The following is a 17,489-nucleotide window of genomic DNA, read 5'->3' as shown; positions in this document are numbered from 1 at the left end:
ACCACTTGGTGGAGATGTCCTAGCAGCTTCAACTAGATCCCCTCGACTGTGAACCCTTGGGTTAGGGTTAGGGTGAGCTGTGAGCACAAATTACTTGAGGTACGCCAGTTAGCATCCAAAATAAAAACAATGTCAAAGAATATGAGTGGAAAGAAGTCCAAAAAGTTCTGAAATCAATGTCTACATTGCCTTATTGGTAATCTCACACAGGATGTGCATGAGCCATTTGAGCATTTCTTGAGAAATAACAGCAAAGCACGCTTCTAACAGGGCTCGTTTGTGTGAAGTACCTTAAAAAGGAAGGATATCATATATGGTCAACATCCCAGTCATTATTTTTTGCCAGCTTATTTTTTCTCCTTTAAAATTTTTTTTCAATTGTGAAAAAAAATATATCATCCATATAGAAAAGAATAATATTCAGTGCTTAAATTCCTTAAATCTTTTTCTCCCTTTTTGGTGCCCCTGCTTTGCTGGTGTGCTAAACGCATGCTTTGGTCTGCCTGGTAGGTAAGCGAACATTGCCCGTACCCCACACACCAGATTCATTCATTCATTCATTCATTCATTCATTCAGCAGGTGTTTATTGAGCATCCACCATGTGTCAAGTTCTGTGCTAGACCCTGGGGACTCAGCAGTGCAGGAGAGAGATGGGCTCCCTGTCCCTGTGAAGATTGCTAGTCCTAAGGGGGGAGGGAGAGGGTCAGAGACAAGGTGCAAGTGAACAATTAGGGAGGAGGACAGAATTAGGGATGAGTGCAGTGGGGTGGGCACTTGGGAGATAAGATTGAAAGAGTGAGTGAAAGGTCGTTGAGGCAGGAAGCAAGTCTGTAAACCTTCCTCCTCTCTAGAGCCTCGCGCAGAGAAGGGCTCCATGCAATTTGTCAAACAGAACTCATTCCCCCAGCGGCTGGCGAGAGGCCTGAACCAGATGACCCAGAAGGTCCCTTCTTGCCAGGAGTTTCCATGATTCTGCAAGTGGGAAGAGAACCCTGAAGTGAGCCCAGTGCCAAATATGGTTGGGCTAGGTTCTTGGCAGGCACTCGAGGGAGGCTGGTGGTGGTTTTAGTCCCATTTAGATCACAGCTGGCCTGTGCCCACATCCTGGGAGTGTTCGTGCCTATGGATAGGATCTCGTGACCTGTGGAAAGAGCTGCCAAGAAAGTTGGGACCTAAGGATGCTCTCCAGGTTTCCCCTCTGCCCATTCATTCATTCATTCATTCATCCTTCAGATGGAGGGCTCTCCATGAGCAAGACACTGCTTTAAGTCTCAGAGAGACTAACTTTGTCTTTAACCTGGAAGAATGCCAGATATCAGAAGTACTTAATGCCCACCCCTGCCCCCGCATCTCCTGTAATTACCCAGTCATCCTCCCACCTAAATAATAATCTCCTAATTGCTGAAATCCAGCTCCAGTGGCCAACAGATTCTAGACATTCCTGGATGGAGGCCCCCCAGTGTCTCAAAAACGCTCCTGCCTCCCATGCAAATGGCCAACAGGCAGCCCACACACTGACCACAGGACTTCATTGGCTATGCTGACAACAATCTCAGCTGGACCCACTCGGGAGAACATCTGACAGTAACTGTAATGAGACATTCTTATTCTCTAAGGATGAGAAAAGCAAGGCTCTGAGAGATGATGCAACCTGTCTTTCTAAGAAGGTAGAACTGGGAGTCTGTCTTGACGGCAAAGCCTGGGGCAAGCCTCCATTTCTCTGGGCCCCAGTTTCCCTGTTGAAAAGCCGGGGCCGTGAAGCCTTCCCTGGCTCCCGCTGCAGGTTGGCGTGGGAAATCAGGTGATGTCATGCTTTTACAGACGTGTGCTGGATGAAAATGAGCGGAGGTGGATCTTTGTGATAGAGATAATGATGCCTGTGTTCAGAGGTCTGCTTGTGATTTTTTTTCTCTATTTGAAGATGAAGCACTTCCCAAGAACGTCTGAAGAGGAAAAATCATTGCTCTTCAATGATGGCCATTTTGAAACTACAGTTTTCCACCAGGGACTGTTGTTATGGAACATGAATAGGAGTGTATGGAGGAACAGTGAAATAATTTCTATCTTTAGTGTTCACAAAGCACTTTCAAATCCATGGCCCACCGAATCATTTCATGCTGAGAACTTCAGCTTTGGCATTTGGAAGACCCATGAGAGGGTCCTCATTCCAACACTTACTAGCTGGGTGAGTGGGCAAGGCCCTTCACCTCTCCAAACCTCAGTTTCTTCATCCATAAAATGGGATGATTCTATTTAAAGAGTAGTTCAGAGTATTAAGTGTGGTGACACATGCTGAGTACCTCAAATAGCCTGGCACAAGGTAAGTGCTCAGTAAATCCTAGCTAATATTATTGGTTTTGTTTGTAACGCCACCCTCATGATCACGCTGATGAGGTCCGTGGTATTATATACCCGATTCCTGAGACGAGAAACATGTGACCCAGAGACAGTCCTTGTCTCGCCCGGGGTGGCCCGGCTAGTGGGTGACAAGCCAGCCCAGGCTCCAGCTCCCGCCCTTGGTCCCTGACCCTACAGTTGCTGAATATTCAGTTGGGTCAGTGCTGCTCCATATTCAAAGACCTTTGTTTGAGGTTAATAAGAGCTCTTTGTTGCTGTCCAGAAGGAGTGGCCTCCAGCCAGGGCCTGGACCCTTTAGCCTCTAGGCCCCCGCCCGCCCCACCCACCACGTTGGCTCTAGGGAGCCGCTGTTACTGATGGAAGTGGATCATATCCACACGGTGCGCAGGGGCAGGGAAATGGAAGGTTGAGTGAGATTCGCCGGCAACTGGCAGGGTTCCAGGCGCGTGTCTGTGTGTCATCTGCAGTGAGACAGCTGACCGTTGTGTCTGAACATGCTCATCAGAGAGGCCAACGTTCCAAATCTGCTCTGTCAGACTCCAGCTCAGAGAGCGAGGCCTTGGCTGGTTTCCCCCTCCCCAGCCCTCCCTCCTCCTGTTAGCTGTAAGTACATTTATGGAGCCCACTGCGTGCCAGGGCCTGTGCTGGTTGCCTTTCTCCCCATGTGGTTGCCTTCACTGCTCATAGGCTGGCCCCTGTGGGTGGGTCCCGTGCTTGGCCAGGCAGCCTCCAGGGTGATCCTTGAAAATGTGGTCAGATCTCGACGGGCTTCGGCTCCGAGCCTTCAGTCTGCCACATCCAAGCGTCATACCCAGCCCACAGAGTCTGACTCAGTCTGGCCCCAGGCACCTCTCTAACCTCTGCTTTTCCTTGCTCCCTGCCCCAGTTACCTATTGTTGTTAGCACACTACTCCAAACGTGATGGCTTACCCTGTTTTATTGTTTCTGCTGACTCTGTGCGCCGGGAAATCAGCAGGGCACAGAAGAGATGGTTTGCTCTGCTGCATGTCCTGTCTGTTGGGTCTGCAGCTTCCAGAAGGCCTCTTCGTACCCATGGGGGCACTCCATGAGGATGACCCAAGGGCTGGGGACTGGCTGCAAGAGCTCACTGGGGTCAGAGCCAGAGACTTTGGTTCTCGCTGTCCACTGTTTCCTTGGGTCTCTTCCTTGGACACTTGGGGCCTCTTCCTCTCCACATGGTTGTCCCAGCAACATTGCCAGACTTCTTACACGTCAGCCTTGGGGTCCCAACAGCACAAAAGTGAGAACTTCCAGGCCCTTTTAAGGCTTGAGGCTCGAATTGGCAGAGCAACATTTCTGTTGCAGTCTTGGCTAAAGCAAGTCACAGATCAGCCCAGATTTGAGGGGACTGCAGAGGGGCTGGTGTGGCTCATTGGAGGTCGGCAACAACAGAGCCTATGAGGCTCCTGTTCATTCACTCTACTCTAGTCACATAGACCTCCATGCTCTTCCTCAAGCATGCCGTACACACCCCTGCCTCAGGGTCTTTGCACTTGCTGTTTCCCTCTCCTGGGATGCTCTTCCCCAAATATCCATAGGGCTCATGCCCTCTATTCAGCCTCAGCTTACTTTAGTACAGAGACCATACCTGACCCACCTTCTCAGAACCGGTGCACTCCGCCTATCACCTGTCTCCTTACCCCACTCTGTTTTTGTTTTCGCACTTATCACCTCCTGGCATAATATTCATCCCCTATTTACTGTCTAATCTTCCCCTCCCCCGCCTCAAAATATAAGTGCCATGTGAATAGGGCATTTGTTTTGTTCATGGCAGTATCTCTAACTCCAGATCGGACACATGGTAGATATATTTGTTGAATGAATGAGTATTTGAGATAAGGAAACTGAAGTTCAGAGGTTTAAGTAACTTTCCCAAAGACACACACGCTAATTATCAACAGAGCTAGGATTCAAACCCAAGCAATTTAGCATCTAATATTAAGTCTTAAAAGTTTTGCTGCCTATGGGGGTAATTACTTAGGTAATTATGACTGTTTCCTACTGCCTCTCCCTGTGTCCTGTCTCCATTCAAGGTAGTCTTTCCACAACTAAAATTGGATCAGGCATAAAACCCATCTTGAAAGTAGTGTCCTTCAACTTCAATGGAAGGCCCTTCCTTCTTAGACCACTGCATAAGGCTCAGCAAAACTTGGCCTCCAGCAGTGGCATGATGTAGTAGAACAAATACAGATTTTTGTCAGGCAGACCTGGTTCTGTTTTCAGCGCCCCCACTCACAGGTTAAGCATGAGCTAATTAGTAATATCATCCATCCATTCATCCATCCATCCATCCATCCATCCATCCAATGAGCATTTATTGAATTCCTCTCTGAATCAAGGATGGTGCTAGGTCCTGGGGTGCAGTGGTGAAGACATCATCACAGTCCCTGCCTTTGGAGAATTTCCAGTCTCCTGGAGGAGACAGATGTACTCACACAGTCACACAAAGACACTTATTTACAAATATTATGTATTTATTTACAAATTGTGATGTGCTGTAAAGGACTTAGTGTGTGTGTGGGGAAATGTAACAAGGTACCGGTCATAGTGCCGTGGGGCAGGGGCGGTTTCCCTGAGGAAGTGACGTGTGAGTAGGAGCTAATAGGATAAATAGGTGTGGCAAGTTCATTCCAGGCAGAGGGAACAGCATATGCAAAGGCTCTGAGGAGGAGGAAACAGGGCCCATCTTCGTATCTGAAAGATCCTAAAAAATATGTGGTTGGAGGGCAGAGAGCTTGAGGAACTGCAGACACAGACAAGAATCCGACCACGCAGAGCTTTTAGGACCTGGGCATGGGGTTGGGCAACCCATCAACTTTATTTTCTCATCTGTAAAATGGGACTGATAATAGTACCTACCTCAGTATGTGTGAGCATCTACGGTCAGCTGAGTGACAGCTGGCTGCAGGCCAGCCTGGATGGTCTCAGCTGGGGCGATCGTCCCTGCTCCAATGGTCTTATCCTTCAGCAAGTCAGCTTGGGCTTGTTTACATGGCAGCAGCTGGGATCCAGAGAGCAGCCGAAGCTGGCAAGGCTTAGAACTGGCCAGCATTACTTCCACTGCATTCTGTTGGTCCGAGCAGATCCCACGGCCAGCCCAGATCCATGAGTGCGTGTGAAGCTCTTAACACAGTGCCTGGTGCACAGGAAGTGCTCTGTCAATGCTATTATTATTATTGTTGCTGTTGATGGTGTCATTATACATTTGCATAATGCTTTATGCTTTTCGGAATTTTATCCTATACATCATTATAGCCCACACTTTGGGAAGATAGTTGGGGCAAATAGTACTAGTCCCATCTGACAAATGTAGGTGAGTTTAGATAACTGGCCGAGGTCACACATTTAGCTGGTGGCTGCATCCAAACACTAGAACTCAGATGTCATGTAACCTAAAGCATATTTGCACATGCAGCTGCTGAAAGTGAACCCATTTGCAGATGATGGCATTGTCCTGAGCACCATCCTGGTAAATAGAATAATGAAGGTACAAATGATTTTGTCAGGGGCGCAGACTAGTGACCGTCTGCATGATTTAGGTAGGCAAAAAAAAGATTTTTTTTTTATTGGCTCCCAAGCTCACTGTGGTTACTGATGGTTCTCTTTTTTTTCTTTCTTGCCCAGAGAACCTCTCTTTGGACTCCAGTGGCTTTTCTTCTCCACCTGTGAATTTCCTTCAAGAATTGCCAAGCTATCGGTCCATTGCACGCAAGAGGACGACCATTCTTTCCCGAGACAAGCAAAGTGGCACTTTGCTGAAGCCGACAGACTCTTACAGCTCCCAGCTGGAGGGAGGAATCACCGAAAACCTCAATAGCCAATCGATTCGGAAGTATGCACTGAACATCTCTGAGAAGCGGAGGCTAAGGTTTGTTCGGTGGCCATCTAGAAGGCATCTGATGTATGTTTTGGGCAGAGGTGTGTTTTATGCATGGAATGCATTTCCTGAAGAGTTCACGTACTTAGAAATGTATTACTTAGGGTCAGCCAAGCTGCAGCAACAAAGTTACCCAAACATGTAGTAGCTCAATGTATTAGAAGTTTATTTCTTGTTCACATAAAAGTCCTGGGTTCAGATCAAAGGGGAACTTTGCAGTCATTCAGGGACCCAGGCTCCTTCCATCTTCTGGCTCTGCAACCCCCCCAGAACCTCATTGTTGTCTGCAGTCCCTCCCTGCTTCCCCTCCCCTCAGCCCCTGCCAACCTCTGATCTACTCTTTGTCTCTAGATTTGCCATTCTGGACATTTCAGGTAAATGGAATCATACAATATGTGACCTTTTATAACTGGCTTCTTTCACTTAGCATGATGTTTTCAAGGTTCATCCAAGTTATGGCATGTATCAGTACATGATAGTCATTCCTTTTTATGGTTGAATGATATTTCATTGTATGGATGGATATGTATGTTCTGTTTGTCCGTTCATCTGTTGGTGGACATTTGGGTTGTTTCCACCTTTTGGCTATTGTGAATAGTGCTGTAATGAACATTTATGTACAAGTTTTTGTTTGGGACCCTGTTTTCAGTTCTTTGGGGGTATCCACCTAGGAGTGGAATTGCCCAGTCATAATGGTTAATTCTGTGTTTAACGTGTTGAGGAATATCCAGACTGTTTTTCCTAGTGGCCACACCATTGTACATTTCCACCAGCAGTGTATGAGGGCTCCAGGTCTTCCACATCCTCTCGGCTGGGGTTTTATTTGATGCTGAGGCTTGATGACACTTTCCTGATCATTGTCATGATTGTTTTTTAATGCAGGAACATTCAGGAGACCCAAATGAAGTATTTATCCGAGTGGGACCAGTGGAAGCGGTATAGCAGCAAGTCTTGGAAGAGGTTCATAGGGAAGGCTCGTGAGATGACCACCCACTTGGAGCTGTGGCGGGAGGACATTCGCAGCATAGAAGGTACCATTCCCCCCACTCTGCACATGCTTCTCTGGGGAAGACTTCTGTGCCTGGGGGAACGTACAGCTTCGTTTCCTCTAAGCTGTAGATGAAATTTAGCACTTCCTTCCACGACGAATGGGAGCAATGGCACCAGTTAGGATTAGCAGAACCTGTGTCTTCGTCCCCAGGAAAATCAGATATTTTCCTATTCCTTCCAGTTGTATTATCTTGGAATATCACTTGTGCTCATCACTACTTTGAAATTGCAGCAGGGAATCTGTAAGATCGGCCACTAGGTCTTGTTATTTAATGTCCTAATGAAGAAGCTCATGTATTACTCTAGCACAGATTTGGTTTTTAGTATTATAACCGTATGTCCATTTGTATTTGGTGCATTTATTTTTTTTATTTTTAAGATTTTATTTTTTAAGTAATCTCTACACCCAACATGGGGCTTGAACTTACAACCCTGAGATCAGGAGTCCCATGCTGAGCCAGCCAGGTGCCCCTGTATTTGGTGCATTTATTATTTTATTTTATTTTATTTATCATATATATGCAAAATATATGATTCCATTTATTTTTTCCAAATTTTTTATTTAAATTCTAGTTAGTTAACATATAATATTTGGTGCATTCATTTATTTATTTATTTATTAAAGATTTTATTTATTTATTTGACAGAGAGAGACAGCGAGAGAGGGAACACAAGCAGGGAGTGTGGGAGAGGGAGAAGCAGGCCTCCTGGCCGAGCAGGGAGCCCGATGCGGGGCTGGATCCCAGGACTCTGGGATCATGACCTGAGCCAAAGGCAGACGCCTAACAACTGAGCCCCCCAGGCGCCCCTATTTGGTGCATTTAAAATGTTATTCTGAGATGGGGTTCATTAGGCTTCACCAGACTGCCAAAGGTGCCCATGGCCCTGAAAATACTGAAGATCCCTACTTTTCCATATTGGTAAGAATTGGGTTGCAGTATGGTTAGTCAGCTCCGGCTGCTATAACAAAATACCATAGACAGGGTGGCCTCAACAACAGAAATTTCTTTTCTTTTCTTTTTTTTTAAGATTTTATTTATTTGAGAGAGAGAGAGATAGTGAGAGAGAACATGAGTGGGGGAAGGGGAGAGGGAGAGGAAGAAGCAAGACCCCCCCCGCTGAGTGGGGATCTCCTCCCGCAATGTGGGGCTTGATTCCAGGACCCTGGGAACATGACCTGAACCGAAGGCAGACACTTAACTGACTGAGCCACTCAGGTGTCCCAAAATTTATTTTCTTATACTCTGGAGACTGGAAGTTCAAGACCAGGCTGCCTTCTCACTGTGTCTTTACATGACCTCAACTTTGTGCACTCTTGGGGAAAGAGGGAGAAAGAGAGAGAGAGAGGGCTCGAGTTCTGATGCCTCTTCTTGTAAGGCCACTAATCCCATCATGGGGACCCACTCTTACGACCTCATCTAAACCTAATCACCTCCCAAAGGCCCCACCTCAAAATACCATCACATTAGGGGTTAGTGCTTCAGCATGTGAATTTGGGGCGGGGGGTGGGGAGCGGAGGATACAATTCAGTCCATAGCGAGTATATAGAAACTGGAAGTTGTGCCAAAATATAAAATTAGGAAAAAACATTGGAACATTTGGATGACATAGCAGAGCTGGGGGGAAATACCTCTTAGGATGACATAGTTTCTATCATAAAGTAAAAACTATTTACAAACAACTCCTCAAATCTGCTAAAGTGGGGATTTTGTCAAGTTTGCAGGGAATGTGGCAGGGTGAATGGAAGAAATGCTGTCATTATTACTATTTTAAGACCTATAAAATACTCGGGCCACCTGGGTGGCTCAGCCAGTTAAGCGTCTGCCTTCGGCTCAGGTCATGATCTCAGGGTCCTGGGATCAAGTCCCGCATTGGCTCCCTGCTCAGCAGGGAGTCTGCTTCTCCCTCTCCCTCTGTCCCTCCCCGCCACTCATGCGCACACTCTCTCTCACTCAAATAAATAAATAAATAAAATCTTTATTAAAAAAAAACTATAAAATACTCTTGATAACTTATTCAACGAAATACCTTTTTAAATTGTTGTTTTATTGGGGGAATGTAAATGCAATCACAAGGGACTTCATAGGCTCACTTAAAACTTAACCATCTAGTTGTACTTTTTCTGAGATCTGAGCACAGCATCGTGTTTGGAGCCAAATAATAAAAGCTAACCCCGATTGAGCTTTTTTTTTTTTAAAGATTTTGTTTATTTATTTGACAGAGAGAGACACAGCGAGAGAGGGAACACAAGTAATGGGAGTGGGAGAGGGAGAAGCAGGCTCCCCACGGAGCAGAGAGCCCGATGTAGGGCTCGATCCCAGGACCCTGGGATCATGACCTGAGCTGAAGGCAGATGCTTAACGACTGAGCCACCCAGACGCCCCCCGATTGAGCTTTTACTGTGAGCGGGGCATTGTGTTAAACATTTTCCTCATATTGGCTTAGTTAATCCTCATAAGAACATTTCATATAGGTATCATTTGCATGGCTCAGAGAGGTTAAAATACTTTTCCCAAGTACCCTCAGCTAGGATGAAGCAGACCCAGGATTTGAAGGATTTGATCCAGGCCGTCAAGCTTCCAAGCCCAGGGGTTCAGCCACCATGCCCCAGCTTCCTTTCTCATTTAGTGGTGGCCTTTCTGGAGGTTTTGTTCAGAACGTGGCTTGTGAGAATTCAGGAATAGATTCATACATTTGGGCTCAGTTACAAAAGCACTGCTGCAATTCAGTGGGGAAAGGGTAGTCTTTTCAGTAAATGGTACTGAGTCAATTCGATATTCATATAAGGAAAGATGAATATTGAGTCCTGCCTCACACCATTGTCAAGTAGTTAATTCAAGGTCGAGTGTAGATTTAGAAAGGAGAACCCTAAAGCCAACAGTAGAAAAACAAAATATTTCTTCCTCCTTCCCCCACCAAGATCACTCCAACTTCAGCTTTCTGGTTGATTGGATCTACTGTGGATAACGCATGTGTAGGTCAATACTCTTGGTCACTGATGTCTGGATTTCTTTTTTCCAGGGAAATTTGGCACTGGGATTCAGTCCTATTTCTCCTTCTTGCGGTTTCTGGTGTTGCTGAATTTGGTGATATTTCTGATCATCTTTATGCTGGTTTTGCTCCCAGTCTTGCTCACTAAGTACAACATCACCAACAGCACTTTTGTGCTCCTTCCGTCCAAAGACACGGGTGAGTCTAAGGCCTGGTTTGCTGTGAGAATGTTCTTGTCACTCTGTACCTATCTACAGTGCTTCCTTCTCTGGAAATCTTTGTATTCTAAGTTGCGGGTGCTTGCATCAGGATGGGCTCAGTTATGCTGCAGAAACAAATGACCCGGTAACTCTTAGCACCTAATAACCACAAAAGGTTCTTTCTCACTCCTAGTACATGTCCATCACTGTTTGGTGGTGGCTTTGTCCCATATTGTCTTCACTCTGGAGCCCAGGCTGATGGAGCAGCCTCTCTCTGGACCACTGATGGTCACTACGTCCAAAAGAAAAAGAGCCAGTGCAAACATACTGGCTCCTAAAACTCCTGCCTGGAATGACACCTTTCATTTCTGCCACATCTCATTACCCACAGCAAGTCACTTGGCCCCTCCTGATTTCAGCAAGGCATTTGGGAGGAGCACTGTGGGCTAAGAAAGTGGAAAATTTAGCACATATGATATCACCTACTCCAACTCCAGTAACTTTACTTTGAGACGTTTATCTCTGATAATGAGATAAACTGGCCTCCACCAGTCATGTGCCAGACATTATGGCAAGTGCCATAATTCTCAACAACATAGGTCCCATCTTTTGGGCATCCTGCGTTGTCAAACAGGGAGAGTTTCTGTCACTCTACAAACATTTATTGATTCCCTTCTAGGTACCAAGCTCTGTGCTAGGGGCCAGAAGTAGGCGAGCTGAGTCAGAGCCTGACTTATGTGAGAATTATAAAATGGCAGAACTGGAATTGGTCTTGGAGAAACTGGTTCAACTCCCTTCTTTAGCAAAGGAACATAGGAAACTAAGGCCCAGAGTAGGGGTGGTAGATTGGGTTATTTTTCTCGATTTGTCACTCCCCTGTAATTGTGACTTGTAGGGCCTCCCACTGTGGGCAGAGGATACTTTCTGCCCCATTGGTATTGCACTTCGCCATGTGGCTGGTTTTGTCCAATGGAGTATTAGCTTGAAATGGCTTGTGTGGTTGGCTTGCCCATGAGAAGAGCATCACCAGATAACCATTGCCTCAGCCCGGGTCCCAGAATGAAGTCATATGGTGCAGACCTGAGCCCAGCTGGAAGCGTGGGATCCACCCTAGCTCAGCCTAAATCAGCTCAATGAACTCAAATTGCAGCTCCATGAATGAGAAAATAAACGTTTGGTATGTTCAGTCACTGAGACTTTGTGGTTCTTTGTTACGCAGCAATAGCTCACTGATACAGGGAAAGTGAATTAGCTGTTCAAGGATAAGGTAGTGTCATTAAAATTGGTATTCAAATGATTTCTTGGTTATTTATGCCTATGTAAATATATAAGTTGTCTTAATGAAGCTGCGTCTTTATTTATACACATGTAGAGATCTTTTAAAATTGGTCGTACTTACAGTGGAATCACAGTTATATCAATCACATCTTCCAAAACATGTGCAAACATGAACCCCAAACCACAAAATACCCATACAGACAGAAAATGTGCACTGTAAGTAGACGCACATACAAAATATATAGAAAAAGACATATATCAATAGATGTGTAGGGAGAATAGCGAGAGGAGAAAATGCTGCTGTACTTGCTCTATTGGGGTTTGCACTGCAAATAGAAAACCACAAATTCACAACGTCCATACATAATTAGATGTGACATCTCTAAATGTATATACATGTGCATGCCTATATACACAAATTACAATAGACAAGTTGTAGCGACTGTAAAACTTTTCCACTGATGTTCTTGTTTTTGTTTTTTACAGATGTCCAATGCACAGTATATCCAATAAGTAGCTCTGGACTCATTTACTTTTATAGTTATGTCATAGACTTGCTCTCTGGCACTGTAAGTATTTAACATAATTCCACATTTGGACCCTCGATAGGCTGAAAATAGGTTAATTTAAAGATCAGGCTCCTGAATGTCTGTGGTGAGAGCCAGGCACAAGAGTTGACACAAATACTAGTAAAAGGAACAGGATTTGCAGTGACCTCATCAGCAAGGATAATGTTCACCCACCCGCTGCTAGAACATATAGGAAACAGGCTTCAGCCACTGGCCATTCCTTAGTCCCTGCCCCCTTTGTACTGACTTGCAACAAAATACTGAGTTCCCCCAAAGAAAGAAGTTTCAGTGGAAATAAACCCAGAGAGAATTTATTTAATTTCTCAGACATTGTAAAACCTTACATGTCGGGGCCCCAGACCACCCGGCTGAAAGCCATGGCTCTTCCTCCCAGAAATCACACACAAAGACATGCATCATACAGATATGTGCTCATATGTGTGTGTGCACACCACATTTGTACACGTCCATATACATTCCCCGAAATCCAAAGTCTGTTGTTGTTTTTTTAAAGATTTTATTTATTTATTTGACAGAGAGAGACACAGCGAGAGCAGGAACACAAACGGGGAGTGGGAGAAGGAGAAGCAGGCTCCTCGCCGAGCAGGGAGCCTGATGCAGGACTCGATCCCAGGACCCTGGGATCATGACCTGAGCCGAAGGCAGACGCCTAACAACTGAGCCACCCAGGTGCCCCGTGCTGTAGGAAGTTTAGCAGCATCCCTGGCCTCTGCCCTCTAGATGCCCATAGCAGCCATAGTTGTGACAATCAAAAATGTCTCCAGACATTGCCACATGTTTCCTGGGGGACAGAATTGCCCCTGGTTAAGAACCACTCCTTTGGGTGGGTGCCTGGCTGGGCTCGGTGGGTGGGGCATGTGACTCTTGATCTCAGGGTCGGGAGTTTGAGCCCATGTGGGGTATGGAGCCTATTTAAGAAAAAGAAAAAAAAAAAGAAGCACTCCTTTAGATGTTTAAAAAATACAAATATATTTTTAAAATCTTCTTTTTTTTTTTAGATTTTATTTATTTGACAGAGAGAGCATAAGCAGGGGGAGCGGCAGGCAGAGGGAGAGGGAGAAGCAGGCTTCCCGCCGAGGAGGGAGCCTGACGTGGGGCTCGATCCCAGGACCCTGGGATCATGACCTGAGCCGAAGGCAGATGCTTAACCACCAGGTGCCCCTAAAGAAATCTTTCTGAAAGTTGCTGGCCTTAAAATGCCATGTCATTGAGCTTTTGCTTTTCCAAACGTACAAAGCTTTGAATTTGTCCACTGCATTTGATTTTGAAAAAGTGGTTTTTACATCTCTGAGCTTATGTTTTCCTCAGAGCAATTGAGAGGGACTGCCAGGTGGGTATTAAAATGTCCACCATGCAAAAGAAGAAACGGAAGCTATATAAAACATACGAGTAGGAAAGAAATTCAGTGACTAACCCAAGGTCACTAGTGAAAGAAAAGTGGGATCAGATTCCCATAACTGCTGTTAGCCCCATTTCTGTAGATGACATCCCACAAGAGAAGTTTCTCTTTGTGGATCTCTACATACCATAACCTCCTTATAGGAAAAATTGTGGGACACTTAGATGCACTTGATCATAAATGTTCAGTAGACTATATGTGATGAAAGGAGAATAGCCAGAGAGATTAAACACTAGCTTGTCAGGGCACCTGGGTGGCTCATTCGGTTAAGGGTTTGCCTTTGGCTCAGGTTATGATCCCGGGGTCATGGAATCGAGTCCTGCATCAGGCTCCCTGCTCAGCGGGAAGCCTGCTTCTCTCTCTCCCTCTGCCCCTCCCACCTGCTCTCTCTCTCTCTCTCTCTCTCTCTCAAATGAATGAATCTTTTTTTTTAAAGATTTCTTTATTTGACAGAGAAAGAGACAGCGAGAGAGGGAACAGAAGCAGGGGGAGTGGGAGAGGGAGAAGCAGGCTTCCCGCGGAGCAGGGAGCCCGATGCGGGGCTTGATCCCAGGACCCTGGGATCATGACCCAAGCCGAAGGCAGACACTTAACGACTGAGCCACCCAGGCTCCTCTGAATGAATCTTTAAACACTGGCTTGTCTTTGCTGAAAACAGGTGGGCTCATGATCAAATCAGAAAGATTATTTTCCAGGCCCACTGGATCTTTGCCCTATAATATTTAATTATTTTGAGGGAGATATTGATGACAGCCCTGATACCAACCTGGGGCAATAAAAACTGGTTTCGTGTAGTTGGGCAAGTGTTTATGGCCAGTGTGCCCAGCCTTCAGGAGAATTAAAGGTGGAGTCTTCTGTTTCTACATTTTTCTTCTAATAAAAAATTTACTTTAATACTCAGTATAAGCATATATGGTTATCATAAAAAATACAGAATTTATAGAGTGAAAAGTGAAATTACCTTTCCCCAGAGGCCACCAAACCTTTAATGCTGGCTCATAGCCTTCTCCACCTTTCTCGTGTACTTTCTTCGTATGGTCTTGCTTCATATTTTGTACGGGTTTTTCATGGTCTAGCCAGTCCCCTGTTGCTTCCATATTCCCCCTTTATAAACAATGCTATACGGAACATCTGTGTACTACGTATACGATACATACTATTTCTGCTTTCTGTATGTACTGTCTTCCCACTCTCCTAGAATTTTCCCGCTATCCAAGGAGACATGTGAGGTATTCAATTATTCCCTCCCTAAGTAGTCAGGAACTTTTCTGTGCTATATTTTCACATGGGGCACCTTTGGGTTTTTTTGGTTCGGTTTGGTTTTGGTAACAGCTTTATTGAGATATAATTCACACAGCATACAATTCACCCATTTAAAGTATAGAATTCAGTGTTTTTTTACTGTATTCACAGGTAAGTTCTGTCATCGCTAGTCAATCTTAGAACAATTTCATCGCCTTAAAAAGAAATGCTGTACCTTTTCCATAACCCCTACCAATCCTAACTGGTGCTAAGCAACCATTAATCTACTTTCTGTCTACAAAATGCTTATTCCTGACATTTCATATACACGGCATCCTATAATACATGGTCTTTTGTCTCTGGCTTCTTTCCCTTAGCATGTTTTGTTTTTTTTTAATATTTTATTTATTTGAGAGTGAGAGCGACAGTGGCAAGCAGAGGGAGAAGCAGGCTCCCCGCTGAGCAGGGAGCCCGACATGGGACTCGATCCCAGGACCCTGGGATCATGACCTGAGCCGAAGGCAGACGCTTAACTGACTGAGCCACCCAGGTGCCCCGACTTAGCATGTTTTTAAGGTTCATCCATGTTGTGGCATCTTACCAGTCTTTCATTCCTTGTTCTGGTCAAATAAGATTTCATTGTGCAGATATATTACATTTTGTTTATCCATTCACGGTGGACATTTGGGTGGTTTACACATTTTGGCTATTATGAATAATGCTGCTATGGACATTCATGTGTGAGTTTTTGTTGGGGACAGATCTTTTTAATTCTTCGGGGTATATACCTAGGAGTGGAATCCCTAGGTCAAATGGTGACCCTGTGTGTAACTTTTTGAGGAATTGCCCAACTTTTCCAAAGCGGCTGCACCGTTTTACATTCTCACCTGCAGTGTATGAGGGTTCTGATGTCTCCACATTCTTGTCAATACTTGGTATTTACCCCGACTTTTTGATTATAGCCACTCTAGTTTGTGTGAAGTGGGATCTCTTTGTGGTTTTGATTTGCATTTCCCTAATGAGTAACACGGTGTTGAGCATCTATCTTTTCATATGCTTATTGACCATTGTGTATCTTCTTTTTTTTTTTAAGATTTTATTTATTTTTTTATTGAGAGAGAAAGTGAGCGCATAAGCAGGGAGGGGGGCAAAGGGAGAGGGAGAGAGAGAATCTCAGATTCTGTGCTGAGCGCGGAGCCCAACGTAGGGGCTCGATCTCACCACCCTGAGATCATGACCTGAGCTGAAATCAAGAGTCTGATGCTTAACCCCTAGATCTTTAATTTCTTAAACAATGTTTTCTAGTCTTAAGAATGTAAGATTTACACTTCATATGTTAAATCTATTCCTAAGTATGTTACCCTTTCTGCTGTTGTTGCACACGGAATTGTTTTCTTAATTTCATTTTTGGATCACACACCTCTGTATTTTTTTTTTTTTTTTAAGATTTTATTTATTTGACAGAGAGAGACACAGCAAGAGAGGGAACACAAGCAGGGGGAGTGGGAGAGGGAGAAGCAGGCTTCCCGCTGAGCAGGGAGTCCGATGCGGGGCTCGATCCCAGGACCCTGGGATCATGACCTGAGCCGAAGGCAGATGCTTAACGACTGAGCCACCCAGGCGCCCCCACACTTCTGTATTTTTAATGCTCAGGTTTTATCCATGCTTTGTTCCCCAGACACTAGCTGAGCACTCCTTATGACACTGGAATGTGGGTTCCTTGAGGCAGAGACTGGTCTTCTGGTTCCCTGCAGTGAACGTAACCAGTCTGACCTCATGCCTTTGGCTTTGTTTCAGGGTTTCTTGGAGGAGACCTGCCTCTTTTATGGACATTACACCATTGATGGAGTAAAATTTCCGAACTTCACCTATGATCTGCCCCTGGCTTATTTGTTAAGCACAATTGCCTACCTGGCCCTGAGCCTTCTTTGGATAGTGAAAAGGTAAAATTTATCAGATCATCGCATTCTTTTTGAATTACCCTTGCTGGCTGGGGTTTATTGGTGGTCTGTGGACTCTGGGAGCCATTGCCCAAATGATGAGCAGAGTCCAGAGTCCCATAACAGGTATATGGGAAGAAAAGTTTGTGAGTACGTTGTAGGCCAAGGAGACCTGGAAGTAACGGAGGCAAGATTTGGGAGCTGGAACCACAGCCAAATCATTATTACACACATTTGTCAGGGCTGTAATGTGACCTCTTTGATCTGGTGTGGTTGCTAATCAGGTCTCTATTGGGTTGTAAGTGGCAGAAACCCAACTCTGACTAACTAGAGTAAAGGGGAATTGAGAGAACCAAGGAAGGGAGGAAACTCCAAATTACAGGAAGGATAAGGATATGGGTATGTCTTCCAAACCACCAAAAGCAAGGGCTCCTTCATCCCTGGTGATTCTCCTGGTGGCAGCTTCCTTATGTAGACTCCCAAGGTCACAGGTTCAGAAATCCTTTTGAAGAGACGTGTTGGCTCTTCATTCAGGTACCCAA

The 17,489-nt window shown here is 45.2% G+C and overlaps 1 protein-coding gene across 1 annotated transcript in view; it reads left to right on the top strand.

Annotated features, from left to right (window-relative positions):
• LOC116628067 (transmembrane channel-like protein 7) overlaps positions 1–17,489 on the top strand; it is a 48,845-nt gene that overhangs the window by 8,859 nt on the left and 22,497 nt on the right. Inside the window, exons 2-6 of the mRNA XM_032398131.1 lie at positions 6,005–6,248; positions 7,140–7,288; positions 10,329–10,496; positions 12,263–12,345; positions 16,805–16,950. Of these exons, the coding sequence (XP_032254022.1) occupies positions 6,005–6,248; positions 7,140–7,288; positions 10,329–10,496; positions 12,263–12,345; positions 16,805–16,950 (790 nt within the window). The remainder of the gene's footprint in view (positions 1–6,004; positions 6,249–7,139; positions 7,289–10,328; positions 10,497–12,262; positions 12,346–16,804; positions 16,951–17,489) is intronic.

The sequence above is a fragment of the Phoca vitulina genome, unplaced genomic scaffold (assembly GCF_004348235.1).
Source record: "Phoca vitulina isolate PV1807 unplaced genomic scaffold, GSC_HSeal_1.0 scaffold110, whole genome shotgun sequence".
NCBI lineage: Eukaryota > Metazoa > Chordata > Mammalia > Carnivora > Phocidae > Phoca > Phoca vitulina.
The sequence above is the reverse complement of the archived record's forward strand: the minus strand, read 5'-3'. Positions and strand labels throughout refer to the sequence as shown.